The sequence below is a fragment of the Echiichthys vipera genome, assembly GCF_963691815.1.
Source record: "Echiichthys vipera genome assembly, chromosome: 8".
NCBI classification, from domain to species: domain Eukaryota; kingdom Metazoa; phylum Chordata; class Actinopteri; order Perciformes; family Trachinidae; genus Echiichthys; species Echiichthys vipera.
Window position 1 is genome coordinate 11,298,411 of NC_139833.1, and position 21,138 is coordinate 11,319,548.

General features: G+C 43.2%; 1 protein-coding gene across 1 annotated transcript; it reads right to left on the reverse strand.

Moving 5' to 3' along the window:
• On the reverse strand, positions 1–20,933 carry atp1a3b (ATPase Na+/K+ transporting subunit alpha 3b). Its single transcript, XM_083918135.1, has 22 exons — positions 20,513–20,933; positions 10,157–10,273; positions 9,502–9,561; positions 9,048–9,251; positions 8,735–8,848; positions 8,187–8,321; positions 7,806–7,923; positions 7,339–7,607; positions 6,568–6,766; positions 6,203–6,447; positions 5,915–6,107; positions 5,108–5,283; positions 4,874–5,010; positions 4,640–4,790; positions 3,834–4,002; positions 3,578–3,732; positions 3,343–3,466; positions 2,966–3,111; positions 2,739–2,869; positions 2,496–2,597; positions 2,273–2,364; positions 1–1,692 (listed from the first exon to the last, which is right to left on the reverse strand). Exons 1-22 carry the CDS (start codon positions 20,516–20,518, stop codon positions 1,664–1,666), a joined length of 3,072 nt encoding a protein of 1,023 aa, XP_083774261.1. The 5' UTR covers positions 20,519–20,933; the 3' UTR covers positions 1–1,663.
• Positions 20,934–21,138: the final 205 nt, after the last annotated feature.

Here is a 21,138-nt window from a genome sequence, read left to right on the forward strand (position 1 = left end):
TGATGCATATTATAAGCCATTTTCAAGAGAGAAGAGTAAAGAAACATAAAGACGAAGGGAGATACACATATTCTAATAGTATGCCGTTATACATGAGTAAAAACAGAGACAGAAAGACACACAGACAGGTCTAGGTTGTATTAAATGTTCTAGATGTTTTATTGGTGTTGGTTTCGTTTATTTGACACAAATGTTCTACTAGTTGTGTTTTTTTTTTCTTCTTGAATTTCAACTTTTGCAGCTATCTGAGATAGACACAGTCTGAGAGCGTTGGCCCTTCACTGGTCCCCAAAACATACATATACACACAGACCCGGGCCAGACCGGGCTGAACCAGGACCTGGACTGAACCAGAGCTGGACCCCAGGCGGATGGTCGCATCACCACTTCCCACATCACAGCACACTGCACCACATCATACCGGCACACCTGCAGTAACAGGAACCTGAAAGCCTTGGTTGGTGTCTTGTGTCTTTTGGTAAAAACACAATCTAAAACCCTGCTCTGCTGTTACAGTTTTAGAATAGCCTCCGGAAAAACCAGCAAAAATAACTGAAACCAAACGAAAAACAAAAAGAGAGACAAGTATCTCGCTTTTTCCTATATCACCAATATTGTTTGACGTTATTCTTCATGAATGTCTCTCTTGAGCGGTTTTTCAACTTGTGTTTTTTTTATTGTTTCATTTAAATTCAGTATAGAATTATATAGATTTCCTAGAGCACACAGAAAGATTGAGTTGTATTTACCAACTTGGGGGGAGGGGGAATGTACTGTAATAGTTATTAACAAGGACAATGGTTCACACAGTGCACACAAACAGAGACAAACGGGGCAGGAGGGAAGGGAGGGGAGGGATGTGAGAGACAGAGGGAGAGAGACAGGGGACAGGATGCCATGGGGTGTGCTTTGTTAGGCCTAAATGAGGAAAAGCAGCTCTCACGTACCCCCCCTCCCGTTATAGAAATAAAAAAGACAAGTAAAATCATCGAAACCCCCCGTACCCCACATATTAAAAAACAACAACACTGTGGCCGTTGAGAACAGAAGAGAAGGAAAATGGATGCAGTGAGAACAACGGGGAGATGACCGCTCCGCTGGTCCTCCACAGACAGGAGACGGAGGCGAGAGGTGGCAGTCGAAGTGGTGTCGGCGGTGGGATCTCACTGTGTGATCTTTACATCAGTGTGTGATTGGAGGGCTAGCAAAGGGTTGGCAAGGAGGGAAAAGAGAGAGAGGGTAACGAAGGTATAGAGACAGACGAGGGCGAAAGAGCAGGGGAAGAACAGGGAGGGGAAGGAACTGGATGGCCCTTTTTTGCAGAGCGTAGACACTCCCTTTGTATCCTTAGCTCATTCAAATCTACATACACAATATGCAGCTGCCGTTTGGTAGATATATTGGTTTATGTACACAGCAGTGAGAGAACACATGCAAAGAGTATCATAGGAGATGGGGAGAAAGTGGGGCGGGTCAATGTAGAAAGTTGTAAAGGTGCTTTTGCTGTTTTAATCTTTGGGGCAGTTGTGATGAAAATTGCTTCAAAGCGGATTTTGTCTTTAAGGGGTCGGGGCATCTGGAGGTGTGTCTTGCCAGGGATGGAGTGACAGGGGAGAGAAATAAGTGGAAGATGTAGGGGATTTGAGCGAAGTTGCTCCGTTGATCAATAGTATGTCTCCCTTTCCACCCAACCTGGAGAACAAATGAGAGAAAGACAAATACAGAAAAGCTCATGGTTAATTCAATGTTTTCAAGACCTATTTTACGAGGATTTTCCATTGAACTGACATTCGTTAAAGCACCAATTTACCATTTTGGGAAGTATTCTACTGCCAGCAGTCAGTTAGCTTGGATAAAAGCCTGGAAAAAGCTAGCCTTGCTCTGTCCGAAGACAACTAAATCTGCCTGCTAGCACCTCTAAAGCTCACTGTTAGCATGTTATAACTTGTGTAAAAACTGTATGTTGTAGTTTTTTTGGCAGTTTTTCAAGCCTGTATTATATAGATCAGACAGGATATGGGGTGAGAGAAAGGGGGGGAGACATGCAGCAAAGGGCCGCAGGTCGGAGTCGTACCGACCACCACCGGGCCGCTGTTGTTGTAGTTTTACAGGAGTAAATGTAAGTTATGCTTTCTCTCTTGTTGTCATGTGAGTTTGCCAGGAAACTAGCAGGAAGTTACTGCACCAGGCCAAGAAGTATTCCAACATAACCTCCTTTAAAAAGAATTTGGTTAAAGGGGTAAAGTTCTTATTAAGGATAGAAAATACTAACCTCCAGGGTTCCGACGGAGGAGAAGTTTTCGGATTTCATCATAAACAAAGATGAGGAAACTGTATGGGAACGCACAAAACCACCAGCTAGGCCTGTGGGCAAGACAAGAGAACAACAATGATTACAAGATAATCAAGTAAACAGATAATACAATATGTCTTAATATCATGGTGACTGCATGTGTATCCATGTGATACAAGTGGTACATGGTAATAGCACTCACTTTAGAGGATACATCCTGAGTGCCACATCCATGCCTGGGCAGTAGGACAGGAAGGCAGCCAGCGCTGTCTCCTCAAACAGGCCGAAGATCAAGATCTTGTTCCTGGGTTGAGAAACACAACAAATATTACAGTGCAGACATTGAGCTATGTGTCACCCTGATTTAGATCGTATCATGCTAATGCTTATTGACAAAAAGACACATTCATGTAAGGACGTATCGCCGTGCACTTGTTAGCCTCACCTCATGCCCTGCTGGAACACGGAGTTACGTCTGGTCTTGCAGATGATGACATCAGCCCACTGCACGACTACGATACTTACAAAGAAGGCTGTGTGGCATGTGAACTCCACAATCTTCCTCTGCTCGTATGTCTGAGGACAGGAGGACATATACAAAGTAAGATGAAGTAACAAAACCCCAAAACATACCTAATAGATCACTTAAACACGCTAATATAACACACTTACCCATTGCTGCCCATAGCTGTCTTCCAGGTCATTGACAGAGCGGTCATCCCATCTGAGCCTGATGCCCACTAGTTGAGTGGGCAGGAAACCATTTTCAGCCAAGATGACAAAGTAGGCGAAGAAGCCTCCCAGAGCCTGGATCATTCCTGAGGAAAAACATACAGACAGAAAGATTAATTAAACGTTCAACTTCCTTCAGATAATTTTAGACATTAGGACCAAAGATAATCTGGCTGTTGTTGTTTGTGAACAATAAACGGTGGTTTAAAGTTGATTTTAACACAAAATTACTTTCATGCAACCTAAGATCAAACTTCAATCCAGATAAAAGATAATTCACAGCTTGGATCAGCAGCAGCAATCTTCTTTTCACCTACCAATTTGCCCATAGGCAATGCTGATAAGCCTCTCATTCACCAGCTTGTCCCTGGCTGGATTCCTAGGCTGACGCTTCATGATGTCGCTCTCAGCTGTTTCATAAGCCAGTGAGATAGCTGGCACCTGAGGGAAGAGGGATAAACATGAACTTTTAGTGCATTATCAACAGGAGGTGTACTCAGTGATGCCTGTGTTGAGCATAAAAACAGGAGAGAGGGTTCAATCAGCTCTCACCATGTCGGTTCCCAGGTCGATACACAGGATGGTGATGGTTCCTAGTGGCAGGGGAATGTTGACGATGATGAAAAACAGGAAGGGGGTGATCTCTGGGATGTTGCTGGTCAGGGTGTAGGCAATTGATTTCTTAAGGTTATCAAAGATCAAACGACCTGCAGGGAGAAAAACAGACAGGTTACATCATGCACTAAGTCTTACTGCGCCATTGATCACGGGTCAAATTTTCCAGTTCTGTCCTTTGGTTTCTTCTCACCTTCTTCTACTCCTGTGACAATAGAGGCAAAGTTGTCATCCAATAAGATCATGTCTGCGGCTTGTTTGGACACATCTGAGCCAGAGATTCCCATGGCAACACCAATGTCGGCCTTTTTCAGTGCAGGAGAGTCATTCACACCGTCACCTGTCACAGCTACAATGGCACCCTGGGGGAGAATGAGGAGGGTGAGGGATGAGGTTATACAATAGAAATATATAGAAGAAGTGATATTTGTTACATGTATTTATCCTTCATTTACCCAGATATCTTAATTTTAAGAGCTACTTAGATAAGTACTCTTCATTCATATGACCACAAGGTTATAAAACAAGGCAATGCTTCATGAACTTGACTGGCATTATTTTAAAACAACCCTGTTTGCAAAACAATCTTAATGTTTTCAAACCTGAACAAACTGTAAATGTAACTGTCACATTTAAATAGCAATAATATATATTAAAATTCATTTAATTTAATCAACTTGAAATAACAACTTTTTGGGGTCTCAAATGCAATCTAACCATCTCACAGTGGAAAAAAATATGTTTCATGTGTCACTCAGGGAGTCCTCATTCAACAGATAAATAGCGCCATCTGCTGTTGTAAAAAATACAATACCACTTATAAATACAGTCCCTGAATGCAGCCAAAGTAATTTCAAGAAAAAACAAACACAGTCTTCTTATATTCAAGCCACCAGAAAATGACAGCATTGCTCGGATTAAAGATTTCACTCCTACTTCTTCAAGTCATAGCAAACACTTTTTTTTTTAAATTAAAAAACAATCTCAAAATGCTCGAACCAGTCTCTGGCAGCCCTCTACGATGATGAGCTTCTGTTGTGGGGAGGTCCTGGCAAAGACGATCTCTGTGTGATTTCTCAGGATGTCATCCATCTGATCCTGAGACAGATCTTTGAGGTCTGTACCGTGGATCACACAGGCCTTGGCATCCCTGAACACGGACATTGAAGCTTTGTTGTGGATCTCATAATTTACCATTATTTGTATGACTGTTTTTGTGTGATCATTCTTTACCTGGGGTTGACCTGGCTGACAGGTATGTTGAGACGTGCTGCAATGTCCTCCACTGTCTCGTTGCCCTCTGAGATGATGCCCACTCCCTTAGCAATGGCCTTGGCTGTGATTGGGTGATCTCCAGTGACCATAATGACCTAACAAGAGCAACGGACAGAAAATCACAGTAATCACATGATCATAAACACACTTTGACACACAATATATTAGGTGTGTGAAAAAAAAAAAACTCACCTTGATACCAGCAGATCGGCATTTGCCAACAGCATCAGGCACAGCAGCACGGGGAGGGTCAATCATGGACATGAGGCCAACAAAGCAAAGGTTGTCCGTCTGGAAGTTGACATCATCTGTGTCAAATGCAAAGCCCTTGGGGTACTGGTCTTCTGGCAGCAGCACGTGGCAGAAACCTGGAGGGGAAAGAAATGTTTGATTTGTGATGGCCCTAAGAATGACCCAGATCTTCTATCCTTATCCCTACATCAGAAAATTACCTTTCAATAGCTAGAAAAAAAATGTTTTGCTTATGATCTTGAGCTGTTGCAGATTTTGGAATTTGTCAAATACATTAACTTTAGTCACCTCTACCGCAACTAGGAGTTTTGAAAGCACACCACTATTACTGCAACTGGTGTACTTTAAGTAGCATATTGTCCCTTCCAGTCACTGTCCAATGAAAACCATGAATTTTATAATATGATTTGAGTGATTTTAATTAATTTTTTTAAGATGTTTATTTTTGGGTTGAGAAAACATACAGAAACCATTTAAATAACCCTTAGACAATATGGACAACAGCAGTCTTTTCCGTTTTGGAAATACATGGTTTTAGCAGGGCAGTCGAACGGTATAGGTCAAATAAGCTATCAAGCAATGAAAGTAAAACTAATGTCATATTAAATGGTAAGGTATCATAGTACAGGGAATTACTAAACAGAGTGGAGAATATATTTTCCAGTTACATGTGACTAAATAAAATCCCAATTTTTTGTCTTCCTCCGTATCTTTGAACATCCATCTCTCATCAACATCTATCCTTACCCAGTACTCTTTCTCCCAGCCCTCCAAGCTCCATATAGGCATTCTGGAAAGCTTCTTTCAACTCCTCATCCATAGGTTGCTCCTTCCCCTGCAGCAGGATGGTGGAGCAACGGTCCAGGATCCTCTCTGGGGCTCCCTTCATCACCAGCAGGTAGCGGTTGTCATTTGGATCCTCTGTCTCGTGTACTGAGAGCTAGAGGAGGAGGAATTTGATGTAGTGAATACTGTGTTTGTTCATATATGGGTTTTATATTGTCTACACATCTGTAATAAAACCTGTTAACGTACCTGGTACTTGTTTGTGGAGTTAAAGGGGATCTCGGCCACCTTCTTGTTCCTATCCCTCATTGCCCTGACTGAGCCGCAGGACAGCTCGATACACTTCAGCAGGGCCGACTCTGAGGCATCACCAGCAACATCACGCTTCAGGATGGGCAGTTGGTCTTGTCCTGCCTTGAACTGAGCACGGTTGCACAAACCTGCGACACGGGCTAGAGACAGCCATGTCACTGAGCTCTTGTCGAAAGAGGCACCTGGAGCGGAAACAGAAGAGTGGTTATTATTAACTTCCATGATTTCTAGGTATCATCTATTCCTTTTACAGCAGTATACATATTTCATCAGTGGTGGCTGTATGCTCAGTTCTCACTAACCAGACTGGTCCTCGGTGGTGTCTGCCTCATGGATCTGGTTGTCAAACCACATGTGGGCCACAGTCATCCTGTTCTGGGTCAGGGTCCCTGTCTTGTCAGAGCAGATGGTGGAGGTGGAGCCTAGGGTTTCCACAGCTTCCAAATTCTTCACCAGGCAGTTCTTCTTAGCCATACGTTTGGCAGTCAGGGTCAAACATACCTGTAGACAAATACATTTATGATGTTAAAGGAGCTGTACTCAGCAATCAGAGCAATAACACACCAGCAATCTATTATATATATAGTAATGACGTCCTGAGCAGAGAATTAAGTCACTCTCCCTCTGAATGTGTTGTAATCTTGAGTTTGTTTAATAGCTGATTCTACCCCGCGTGCATGTTAGCGTGTGTTGCTGTGAAAAAATATATTTCAAGTAATGGGGAACGGGCTGTGGGACATGTGGTGGCAATCACAGCCAACGTTTCATTTTCTTTCTGTATTTTGAGTACAGCTCCTTTAAACAATGTTCATTATCATTGTGTTTGGATGTATCTCCGATGAAGCACCTTTTAAAATGAAAGAGAGACTTAATATAGCAACAAAGCTACAAAACACAACCCAACCAATAATAAAAGAAGTAAGGTAAGGTAAGTGCTATAATCAGCAAACAAACATAAAGGAAACAAAATGTTATGTGTCCAAAAGAACATATTGCAAAAACTATATGATACCAGAGTATTTCAGGATTAAATGAAAAAGGTCAAAGTAGTATCTAATTATGTGTCCACTTACAGTGACTGTGGCCAGCAGCCCTTCAGGCACGTTAGCCACAATGATGCCGATGAGGAAGATGACAGCTTCCAGCCAGGAGTAACCGAGGATGATGGCCAGGATGAAAAAGGTGACACCCAGGAAAACGGCCACGCCTGTGATAATGTGGATGAAGTGCTCGATCTCCTTGGCGATGGGAGTTTTGCCGGTTTCCAGGCCAGAGGTCAGAGTAGCAATGCGACCCATGACTGTGCGGTCTCCAGTGCAGATAACAATGCCACGTGCTGTGCCTGGTTTGGGATAAATACAGAAATATAATCTTGTAAAATATAATTTGCAGCATCAGTATCTGTGTGATTAGCATATATACAACATTTTCTCAGTTAAAGATCCCAATTACGTATTGCAGTTTAGTCTCAAGTTGGCCGAACAACCAAAGGCACACAAGTCAACAAAGGCATTTAATACTACCGCCATGGGGATCATACCTTCCACACAGTTGGTGGAGAAGAAAGCAACGTTTCGGGTCTCTAATGGGTTGTCATGGGTACAGTCAGGTGACCTGTTCTGAGGTTCTGACTCGCCTGTGAGGGAGGAGTTATCAACCTAAAGGGGAAACAGAAAAAGCAAAACATGTAGCATACAACAAGAACGGGAACTGGAATGTATGTGTCGAGGAAAATAAAAGAAGTAACAGTCATTGTTACTCATTAGAATTTAGAGCCAGTTCTATTGAAGTAAATGGAGCTGGCATTGCAATGACTATAACCCATCACATCTGTTCAATATTTAACCTATGATATCGATTGACTTTTGATAACGAAGATGCTGAAATGGGTATTCTTTGTTGTATGTGTGTGTTTGTGTACCTTGCAGCCATGAGCAGAAACCACCCTGATGTCAGCAGGAATCCTGTCTCCTCCCTTCACTTCAATCAGATCTCCGCCCACCACTTCTTCAGCATTGATTTGTACCTTCTCACCCTCACGGATCACCAACGCTTGCTGTAGCGAGATATTAGAGATGGTTAGAAAATAAAACCCATTGGCCCCTGTTTAAAGAAACAGTCCCTCAGAATATGGGGAGTTACAGCAGAGAACAAAGTAATTTTTCTATCCCTTCATGTGAAAGGATTTTTTTCAGACTAAACATATTGACAGCAACCCAATAAACCCAGCATCCAATAAAAACATACAGGGTGCATAACTTAAAAGTAGAAGACATACATGAATAGAGGCACCAGTGTTTCTGCTAAGTCACATTAACTGGGTATTTAAGACCCATAATTTCTGACAATTCTTTTCAAAAATCCTAAAAATATTCCCTCTAAAGGCTACGGCAAGTGTCCCCTTTTCAGTAGTAATCAAAATAAGCTTTCACACACAAGTTGTTTTCTTTTAAGCAAACACGTATTTACCTGGGGCACCATGTTCTTGAAAGACTCCATGATTTTGGAGCTCTTGGCCTCTTGAAAGTATGAGAAACAACCAGTAATGACGACAACAGCTGTGAGCACAATACCTAGGTACAACTGGAGGGAGAGACAAAGAGAGAAAGTCAAACATATGTGAGTAAGGTCTGTGGAAAAACACTGGATACAGTATGTGGGATGCTCAAATTGCTTTGCTTTTATGTCTGTACTTAAGTGTCAGAAGTGTGACTGGTGTGTAAATAAGGTGAAATGGTTCCAGATGTGAATATGTGTTAGTACGTGTGTGTGAATTGCTCACATTGTCTCCTGCAGGATCGTCCTCAGTGGCTGCCTGGATGGCGTATGCCAGGAAGCAGAGGATGGCGCCGGTCCACAGAAGGATGGAGAATCCACCAAACAGCTGGCGACAGAACTTGACCCACTCTGGAGTGGTGGGAGGAGGGGTGAGAGAATTGGGACCATCCCTGATCAGATACTCTGCTGCCTTGGCATTGGTTAAACCCTGGATGGAGCACAGAATAATTGGGATGTGTAACTTCACTGATGCAAAGCCAAAAAAAGCACACATTTGATGAAGTTTGTTAAAATTCTCATACATTCTGTAGTATTACGGAGTCCAGGGGACTGTTGGGATAGACTGTCTATTGTCAAAAATGGTAATAAAGCAATAGAAGTATGCCACCTAGTGGTCAACTCGAAAACAGTCTCAAACCATAACTACATACTGAAAGAAATGAATATTATCAACTCACCTGGACAATGTCAGTCTGGAATTTCCTGCATACTTCCTCTACGGACATCTTATGTTCCGTCTGAAAAGAAGATACAGAGATAATCAATACTTTATAGTAATTAAACATGTTTAATATGATGTAGTTGCCATTTTTTTGCATGCAAGAAAGATTTGTAGTAAATAGTCCAAATTAAAACAAGAATCATAATATAAAAGAGAGAAAATGAGCTTTTTTCTTCTTCTTCAGAACATCCAATAACTCATACAAGGTAATTGGAAATGTACTCCACGCATGCAGTTCACCTGAGAGATAAGAGTATCAGGGCAGCCAGATATGGCGACCCCAGTTTCTGTTTCTTGCGCTGGGATTTGGGATCAAAGTGATGACGCCCCTCTTACCAGAAAAAATACATTTGTTTTGGCCTGCATGAGAAAGATATTCCTTCTCTCCAACATAGTTGGTGTCAATTCATTTTCCTTTTTTCATTTACTCACACCCAAAAAAATGCATGGATGGTATGAAAAAAAAAATCTTTTTAAAATAATGAGGGAAGTGTATGTGTCAAATGAATCAGTTTTTGACTGATGAGATCAAAGGTGAATTGGTCTCAAACATATTTTACGACAACATTCAGTTCCACAAGTATTCATCGATAGAAGACGACTTTACTTACGATGGGCACTTCCTTCTTCAGGTCATCCATGTCCTTGGTTCCCCCCTTCTTCTTCTTGGGGGATCGGTCATCTTTGTCCTGTGTGGTGGCAACGCGGTAACTGTCTGACCGCCCATACTACAGACACACACACATGTTTTATACATGCCTTCCGACTAGGTTAAGGAGATAGTAGCCTGTGAGCCTTTGTGTATAATTGTTACTGTTGTCTGGGCTCAGAAAAAAAAACTATACTTTGTCTCTAAAAAATGCTTTAATTGTTCAGACAGCTGTATTGCCTGGCAATCGAAACAGTATTTAACATTAACTCTGACTGCAAACAAAATAAAACCAGTGGGCCTTATTGAATTGGCTGTGAGGTTATTTTCTTTCACTATACAGTAAATAACGTTGTTCCCTTGTGAAGTGGCCTTGTGAAGTAGCCTGTTTTTTCTCTATTATTCTCAGTTAATGAGGAGGAGGTTAAATGAAAAGCATTCATATAAAACCTACTACTATCATCAGAGGAATTATGAGTGCTGTAAGAAAAAAGGTACCCTGGTAACATCTAAATTAAGAGTGCACTATCACCAGACATTAAAGCATGTGCCACCTGTCTGCTCTGCCACATCCATTTGATCTCCACTGATCAAATGCTCACTTTGATGTCCACAATAGCCTGCTGGACACATCATAACATAATCAAGTGCAAATGGTTCAACCTGTAGGTTTTACCTCTCTTTTTCAGTTATCTATCGAGAGAGAGAGAAAGAGAGAGAGAGAGAGAGAGAGAGAGAGAGAGAGAGAGAGAGAGAGAGAGAGAGAGAGAGAGAGAGAGAGAGAGAGAGATAGAGAGAGAGACAACAGAGTTTATACTCTTCAGAAGCTTTCTGATTAGATTCTAGTATGTTCTACGCTATCAGACCAGATACATCAGAGACACTTTGATGTCAAGATTACTTAAAAAAAAAAAGAAAGTCTCCAGTACATGCACGCACACAGACACATCAAATGTCCTTGTCCTCTTCTGCCCACTTTACTGCACTGCATGTAGTTCTGGGTACTCTCCTCACTCTAATTGTTCCCACAGAAATGGGCTTATGTTGTTAAATAAGACGCGAGTGGACTATTAATAACCTAGATTTTCTCCAGCACTGCACACTCTAGTTCTTCTAGGTCTAGAACTGTAACTCTAGCCTGTTGTCAAGAAGGAGAGCAGCTTGACTCCAGGGCCACATCAATACAAATGTCCCTTATCAAAGGTCAGAGGTGACATAGAGAGGCAAGAATTCCTCCCTGGAGGTGTGGGTGGGCCCTGGTGGTCAGGCCCTTCACTGACATTACCAAGTCATCAAGGAACCTGCCCTCAGTGGCAGCTCAATACAGTCACATATATACCGATGGTGTAAATGGTAGCAAGGTCCAGCTGATATGGAAGCAACACCATTTACCCTAAATCGGACAGAAACATTAATATGTATTAACTAATAAGCAATTGGAATAATATTCTTAATTAAGGTATTTGTGACAAAAATGGAGTTAAAGGTTAAGATTTCAATGATAACATAAATTAGAAAAAAAACAACTGTGTGCTGAAATTCAATGACATAAAGTAAGCACCCTCTAGTGGTACAATCAGGTAGTTATATTATCAGGGAACAGCATGTAGGGGTACTGCTTAACTACTTTGTTTGCATCTGATATCAAATATATGAAATACAAAGAAGCAAATGGATCCGTCTGTTGACATAATGCTAAAAAAATATGTTTATGTGCCAAAACACAAACCTGCAGTGCGCCAAAATGTGACTAACAAAGATCAACTTGGCAGTGCATTTTCCACTTTGGGAGTTGTACTGCTGTTGTGCGAAACTCTTGCGAAATCCTGCCTTTACATATTTTTTTAAATTTTTTTTAAAAACCTGTCTTTCTGGTTTGCCGTCATAATAAAAAGGGTTTCAGGAAACAACATGTGGCTGAACTCTCACATATTTAAATGTGGAGCGCAGGGGCTGCTCAACAGTCGCTGCTGAATTCAAAGCAAACAATGACACCATTCGTTTAAGCATGTCAGGCAGAGAGTAGCATGTCAGTGGGAAGGAGCTGTTCGCCCTGACTGCAAATATACTCACGCCTACACGTGCAAACACACATAGTTCTGCAACAAAAGAGCAGGTGAGCAGATTTCTCGCTGCAGCAAGACCAGGCAGGCCTGGTGAGGCAGAGGCTGCATAAAGCAGAAACTGATGCAGTGGAAAAGTACTGCTGCTCATCCCCTCTGAGACTGACCATGGATGTGTGTGTGTGTGTGTGTGTGGGTGTGTGTGTGTGTGTGTGTGTGTGTGATTGAGAAAGAGGATGTGTGGGGCGGTGTTGACACATACATCACTTATATGTACGTATTATGGAGATTAACTGGATGAATGATGGCTCCATATCTCTATTGAAAAAAATTGAAAGTGTTGAATAATATGGAGAGCAACAGACTTAACTTCTAATCGGGTGTCAAAAAAGGCACTATAATCTGAAAGATGACAGACTGGCAGGTGTGTAAGTATCAATTTGGTATAATATTGTTGTTATGGCTAGTTTGTCCACAGACAATGAGAAACGCTGCAAATACGCACTTAGGGGGCCATTGTCTGCTCAACGGCGCACCTGCTCTTCTGAGCATATGCACACTGAAATTGATAACATAAATATGAAGCACTCAGGTCTTTCTCTCCCTATCACAAACACACACACACACACACATATGCCAAGACAATAGAAGTGGTTGGTAAGGAGATGGAGAGCAGTACCAAACAAAGCGATATGTGGTGAAAAGTAGAGACGCAGAGGGTTGACAGACACAATTGGGCACAGAGAAAGGGAGACAACAGTGGGAGGTGAGAAGCAGGGACAGATAAAGAGCGAGAGAGGCAGGTGGAGAAAGGGGTAGGGTGAGTGGGGGAGAGAGAGATAGCGCGCGAGAGAGCGAGGAGCTGTTGTCACCCTTCTCTCATGCCTCTAATTAGATATTGACCATCTTTGTCTGTTGGCTCTGTGTCAGTGTTTGACCCACAATAACCCCACTCTAATAGATTGCATAACCTCACTTATAGTGTGTGTGTGTGTGTGTGTGTGTGTGTGTGTGTGTGTGTGTGTGTGTGTGACTTTGTGTTCTCATATGCTAATAGATTATATTATCACTGTGCACGTTTGCGGATGTGAATGAGTAGTTATCAGCATGACTCAAAGACAATAGAGGGGTTGCTGATTTATTTTGTGTCTGTGTTTACAGTATGTTGAGTATCTTAAGTGCATACCTGGCACTTCAGATACTCAACATACTGTAAACCTTTGTGTGAGAGAGAGAGAGTGAGTTGGCCTCTCCTTACCCCTGTCATACACACCCTGCTACCTGATAAGATTGTCTTCATTGCACCTACAATGTTCTATGTTGCTAACATTTTTTAAAAATACATGTAACAAGTAAAAGCCTTATAACTATACGACTGTCTAGTAAGTTGTTTCTGGTTTGTCTGTCTGTCTCTGTCATCTCCACCTTGATTTGAATTATTAAGCAAAGATGAAGTCTACAGTATATTGTGTATAAACAATTTGAGTATCCTTTCATTTGCAGGAAACATCAAGGTGTGTGTGTGTCCAGCTGTCTCACACAGCTCTGGGTAATGTAATGACCCCCCTCTGTCCTGAGGAAGGAAACAGAGACTTGAGGCTGGAATTACAGAAGCCCGCTCTCCCACAAGCACACAGGCAAACAGACTGATGGACAGACACGTCTCTGACATCGTCAGGAAATGGAAGCATTGGATGCTCCTCTATAGATTACATAGTGCAATCATTCACAAGGCTTTTTAAAATCTGTTTAAAGTATCAATATTTCAATAAAGTCGTTGGCTTCACGCATGTGGTTGTGTGTGGATCATAAATTATTCTGCAGGCCTGCCCCGACTGACCAAACTAAACCTTGCATTTTGTCCTCGTGAATATCCCTGATGAGCGAGTGTGTTTGGAGGGCAAGTAACCATGGTGACCGGCAAGGCCATTGGCACGGTGATGAAGCTCAACAGTGGCCTAGTACTCCTAGGATCCCCTGATGTGATCTGCGACAAGTAATAATTGATGCATCTGTAACTGGACACTGTATTCACTGCTGTTTAACATAGACAGGCAGTTGGTTTAAGGAATTAGTGTTTGTGTGTGTGCCTGTGTCTGTGTGAGCAGAGGTGAGTCACTGTGTTGGCTACATTCCGTATGTGTGGAGACTACACGCATTGCGGCAGAGAGAGAGAGGGAGACGTGGAGTCAATGAGACAGAGAGAGACATAGTGATTGTGAAATAATACGGTGATGAAAGATAAGACATAACTCAGAACTTGTAGTGCAAGAGTCCTGAGAAGACAAGAGCTTTCACTCACCATTTCCTCCTGAAATATAGTCACAGTTAACACTGTATAAGAATCGGCTATGTTCAAGGTAAATTTTGATCTCTTACGTACCATGCAGTCTGAAATCAAGTGATACTACTCTGCTATGTTGAGTACATCATGTACCCACTAAGTCTCTTGTCCCAAGGAGTGGCATCTGAGAGAACTCTCACGTCAAGAATGTTAAGGACAACGGGTCGAGGCATGCCCACCGATGGCGAATTTGACTGGGATCGGCATGTAGTTTGTTCTTCTTCCCCTTTAATTGCACACAGAGGGACTAAAAGGAAAAACTGAAGTGCATGTACACACAGATGTTGGTTTCTCTTCATGTGTAACTCATATGAGGAAGTGGTTTGTATGTAGAACAAATACCACCCTGCTAAATTTGATCACCACCACTGTATTTGTCATACCAACATATGAGTCTACACTTCCTCTTGGGACGGAGCAGCCAGATGCAGGATCACATCAGCTCACTGACCACCTGAGTGTGACATCATGGCCCTATTGCGTGTTTTTTCCTGATGACCATGACTGTAAAATGAACAGTTGAGCTAAAAAACACTCATAACTGTTTTATAAAATGTCGGAATTTTAAAGCAAAGCCAAGATGCATATTGTATTTCTACCTGTCTTTATAGGTAAAGGCCCCGGGTCTCAAACCTGGCCCGTTGCTTAGCTCATGGACAATAAAGGGTGACTCATACGGTCATATTGTGATTTTGCACAGGTCAGTCAAAGAGGCCTATGCATATTCACAGTTATCATAAATGACTTTGTGTTGCATGTTATGGATTTTTATTTGTAAATCAATAAGGTATCCTTGAGACTTAATTTATTAAAACAGTATCACCACCACACTTTCTGTCTCCGTCTATCCTCTCTATGAATGATTAAATAAGGGTGGGGGGGGCACATTTAAGACACCTTTATGAATAGGCATAACATTTGAGTATTGCATGTTATAATGTATGCTGGTTTGTAATTTAATTCCTGCATCTGTAGGCATGCGTGTGGTGTGTAAGTGTGTGCCACTGCATGCATGTGTGTGTGTGACCTTGAAAGGTCATTCGGCCATCTGCTGTTTCTTGCAGCAGGATGGATGGGCTCTGGGACGCAGTGGGCGGCTCAGGCTGTGGACCGAGGGACATAGCTGTTAGGATTAGCTGGTCTGATTACTACACTGGATTAGCCCATGTGCTTCGTTCTCTTTGTCTCTCTACATCTCTTCTTTCTCTGCAATTCTCTGACAGGAGAATTTAATGCATGAATGCCATCTCCACATTATCATTAGGTCTTAGTGCACAATAATTTGGTGAATGTCTTCTCACAGCATCGAGTAAACGCATGGATTAGATAGTTATTTTTAACAGAAGATTAGAATTTGAATACCTTGTAAAAGAAACTGTTAGAGATATTTATAAGATATTTGTATAAGTATAAGATATTTGTTTCACTTATCTTTCTCAGCCTTGAAAGTGATACGAAGGTTCTTATCTTTCTATTTAACAGAGTGAACAGACGAGGAGATTCCAGATATCAGATGTGAAGAAGAAAGGGAAAAGATGGTGTAAAAATGTCTCAGGGGTAACATTTTTTAACTTGAACGTAAACGTAAATTTAAACATGTACATACTGTATAGTAGTATATGTAAATAGAGAAAGCACCAAGAGAAAATCGCTAAATCACATAAACACAAACATACAGAGAGTTTAACTCTCTTTAGCTCTCAAATCATCTATGTTGTGCTCTACCTAAAAACTGAAAATAAACTAAAGTAAGAAACTCAACTAAACACAACTCAGCTCAAATTTCCAACTCAAGTTGTAACACCTACTGCCCTCCTCCACTCTGTTGCCTCCTGTCCATCTGTCCGTCCCATCATCATCTTTATCTTTTCACCCCACAGAGACAATTGTGATACTGTGAATCTTTGTTCTAGACAACATACTGTCCAACTCATGAGCTCTGATGGATATATTTACACTGTAGTTGGTGTCTTGGTGTGTCTGTGTGCGAATGTGGCCGTCTGGTCTAGATTAGCATTGTAAATCTTGGTTCTCTGGTGCTTGTAGCGACCACGGCATCTTGCCAAGGTGTGAGATAGCATACCTTCGGACTCCTCAGCAGGCAGATGGTCAGACAGATTTGTCCAGATGTGCATGCAAGCACATCCATACACGCCACTGATGACTAGATTTGAAATAGAAATAAATCATGCATGTGTCGCTTCATGATTCCAAAACAGGATCGGTTGTGTTCAGTATTTCTGTTCACTTTTGTATTTTTAGCAAGCCTTTGTCAGTTCTGGCTGCCCAGTATGACAATTTGACATTTTTGCTGAATTCACAGGGGAATACAGGGACACACACATTTACAGTCACACACACACACACTTCACAAACATACACACATCTCCAGGACAACACCCTGAATTAGTCATGCCGTTGTAGTCAGGCAACCTAACTCCTCTGAATCGTTCTCATTATGGAAGACCATCAACATGTTAATGTTTGAAAACTGTGAGTCCATCACTGGGTCTACTGTAATCCTGTTTTAAAGTAATGTATGAAGGAGACAGTCCTGACCTTTACATTTTATTAGCATTACAAAAGCTGTTATTCAGCTCACTGCTCAGGCTTTGTCTCATTAGTCTTACACTCCCGTTTTTTTTTTTGCTGAGGCACAAGAGAAATCTGGACTCTGTCCTTCAGCAGTACTCGCACTAAGGACATCGTCCTCATTACAGTGGGTATTTATTGATCAGAGGCCTAAGAGAGGCTTAAAGAGGACAATGCAGGGGCATTTCAAAGGTCACCATATTGACCTTAATGGACCCCTAGGCCACAGGGCAGAAATATCCCGGCTGACTGTGCCGTCAAAGAGATCATGAGGTTGATCACATCCTGTATGGACGTGCTCTTCTATTGGGTCCTGCGACGCATGGGACAGATCAGCTGTGGTACAGTGCAGCCTATCAGCATCAGGCAGCAGGTGCAGTGGGGAGGGATGTGCAGTACTCTGCACCAAACTCAGGGCTGGGCCTCTGCAGAGGCCACTCACATCAAACTCCTGATTTACCTTCCACTAACACCTTCTAACTTCTTCTCCATCACAGCACACGTCGCACTAGTGCCGATATAAAAGTGCAGGCTGTTCTACAAACCTTGACATCATGACACCGGTAATTAGTGAGTCTTGTAAGGATCTGGACATTAACAGGAGCTTCTCCTCAGCCATTAAGCATCCAAAGCAGCTCAACCACACCCCTGGTCACCAGCCTGCATGACCTTCTGACAAATCCTCAGTGCTACCACTACACCTCTATATCTCTTTAATCTCCTGACTCTCCTGGGGCACTAGCCCACCTACACCACACCTCTCCAACCTCTCCACTGCCATGCTCACCCTTCAGTCAACATCCTATGAAAATCATCCACTCAACCACTTCCCTCCTCTCCCTATGCCATCTGTGTCCTGTCCCCCTGATAACCAATCCCACAATGCACACTAAGATGAAACAGGAGCCATGGTAATGTGAGCCTCAGGTCATTATCCTGTAACAAGATATAGAGCCAGGCAGCCCTCCCCCACAATCCTCTGTCACTTTAAATCCCTCTATCTTTCTCCCTCTCTCTACACCTGCAGACCAGCCACTAGTGATCTGCCCTTCCCTCTCTGGCTCTCATTGTCCCTCTTGCTCTCTCAGCAGCAGCACCCTCCCCCCACCAGTGTCACATGTCTGAAGGTGAAAATCGCCTCCTATAGTCTCATCAGCATCAGACATGTACAGCTGCACCAAGGCAGAGAGGAGAGAGGAGAAACGATATTTATTTAGAGATGTTCTGCCAATTTCAGATCTACCTCTATGCCAGACAAAATGTGCCGGTTGTCTCTCTAGTATCCCTGACACATGCCCAAGCTTTGCTCTATAGCATCACTGCTGTCTCTAAGCCCAGTCCTCTCTGCGTGCTCCCAGTGCCAGCCTATCACAGCTCTTTACAGGGAATTTCCACACCAGAGGCCCCGCCCCAGGTTTGACGCAGAAGGCACGTCGCAAGCGATGTCCCCTGCGGCCTTGGGAAAGGACAGCTGGCAATGCCATCGCACAGTGCGCCAGTGCAAAATTCGCGGAAAGAAATACAGAAAGGACAGGAAGCGCGATACTCGGTACTCGCATAAATCCATCCATCAATCCATCCATCCATCCATCCCTTCATCTCCATCCCCTCATCTCCATCCCCTTTCGCATCCAGGGTGACCTCAGCATGCATCGAGTGAAAGTCAAGGAAACACCCTTCACACATCACCAGGGACGCTCATATTCCGTTTTATAATGCCAGACTCTGGAGAGCTGCGGCATCTTCCGAAATGACACATCCCATTCCACACAGCTGCAGCAGCAGCAGCTTTCATGCGTAAGCGCTCTGCACTCCCATCCCTTTTGACGCAGTGCCCACTTATGCTGCCGGGTTAGCTTCCCCCCCGAATAAAACATCTTGACCGTCTCTCTCGGTAGAGCCATTTCAGATGCTTGTGTAACTGCGATGACATCGACTTGTACTGCCTTTATGTCTGAGCACCGCACGGTCCCTTGTATGCAGCGTCATGCCACCGCATAATTCAGCAGAAAGGCCGCGGTCGGAGATTAAAAATTACAACTCCTTCTGCAGGATGGAAATGGAGCAGAAATTGCGCAATATAGCTCACATCGACAGTTGCATCAGCGCCTTGCAGGAGCGCTGTGTTTTTCCACCAGCCTCTTTTGATTTATTTGCATAACTAATACGTTTATCTACATGAACGGAAACGGAACGGATGCTAAAACGATTTAACGGTGCGCACAGCAGATGAGAACTCTCATCCATAACGAGCACATTTTGTTCCTATGGTAGAGGCCATTTGCTCCATGGACGCATCGTTTCTTTAATCTGTAATGTGTAAATGTGCAAATGTGTTCACTGTTGGCGATTATCGAGACTCTGTTATGTCACAAATTAAAGGGGAAATAAGCTGGTGAGGCGCTTATTCCCGGTAACCGCATTATGACGCATGGGTCATCAAGGGTACCGATGAGACTCCGACAGCGTCCACTGTAAAGACGCGATGGGCTCAGCATCCCAACGGTTCATCGCCAGATGTTTCTCCTGTGCTGGATCAGACCGCGCAGAGGGCAGTGCCAGCGGTGTTTAAAGGAGGAGGAGAGGGCATGAGGGCGGAGAAGGAGGCAGCGAGGGCATGAAGGAGGTCATAGCACATCGTGTTCATGCATCACTGACAAAGTCATGGAGCATAACTGTGTAGCTACATTTGTGCCTCTAAATGTAAATGTTTTAAACCTCAGGATAATGATGGTTGAACAAAATAGGTTTCAAACACGTGCACCCCATCCCCCTCCCCCCTCGGTCCCGCACGAGAGCTCTCGGTAAGAATAAACCGATTAAGGCCTACCATGGTTGGCAAGGTTATAGCCTAGTCAAAGGCCTATCAGAGACCTGAAATATATATGACATACTGACAACCTCTAAACCATACACCCGCTCTACGCGTGGCTCTTTGGCGCCAGTTCATTTATATTTTACCTCGGTGCTTATCGGTGAGTGAATCATAAAAAACAACATGACGTTATATTTCTTCCCAAATCACAACCAGGCTAAAGTCAAATCATAGTGAGCCGTTGAATGCCGCTGCTGTCTATAGCCGCACTAGACGGGAGCTACTGGCTACATCAATTTGTCGCAGTCTGTGAGACCAGGGTAAAACACAGTTCCGCATTAGAGTCAATGTCACTCAGACAAACGGGATTTCCATAACGGGGGAAAAAAATGACATCACCTCAAACCTTCCTCGTTAAGAATAACATATCAGGCTACCGCTCATTTCTGAGGCCACTTCAGGGGGGCTACAACGCAGTTAAAGAGTTGAAATCGTCGGTCTTACCCCCATGTTGGCGCAGTCACTCTTCTCCTCTCAGGTGATGCACGGCTTGAGAGGTGTCAGCCCCTCGCGTTGAATTAAAGGCCTATCAAAATGCCTTGCCTTGAAAAATAAAAGAGAATGTGCTCAGTTTTCAGGGTTGCTTAAATGAAAAATGAAAAAGACGTCAGGGCAGTTATCTATAGATCTGACAAAATCTATTTTGGGGGCTTAAATAAACGGTCTGTCAAACCTTCCAAAGGGTTAGGCTACAATCTTTCCCCCCCCGTGAGACGTCTTTCAAATGAAATGCTGCGGTCTCAAGCGGAGCATCACGCGGGGATGCGCTTCCTTCCTTTGCTCTCTGATACTTGCGGTGAAAGACCGGCGGAACTAACGAGCCGCACTGCTACCTTTTTAGACTCGATGTCCCTCCGCGGCTCTGCCGGTTACCGCAGTACTCCTCTAACCGCACCACTCCGCCAGTGTAAGAAGCGCCGTCCAAGGCAAATGAGTGAGCCGAGGACAATTACACCCGCCCACATATCACGCAGCAGGCCAATCATAATTGAGAGCGTCTCATCGGTGATGGGATCGCAGACCAATTGATTGCGTCTCAGTCTTCCAGCGGGCCAATAGGAGCCCGATTC

Bases quoted from the DNA above. Each gene is read 5' to 3' on its own strand.
- atp1a3b (XM_083918135.1), bottom strand. The intron at 3,112-3,342 runs GTAGGTGAAAAG...GTTTTTCCTCAG, and splicing joins CATTGCCTATGGGCAAATTG to GAATGATCCAGGCTCTGGGA. The intron at 2,365-2,495 runs GTGAGTGCTATT...TCTTGCCCACAG, and splicing joins CTCAGGATGTATCCTCTAAA to GCCTAGCTGGTGGTTTTGTG.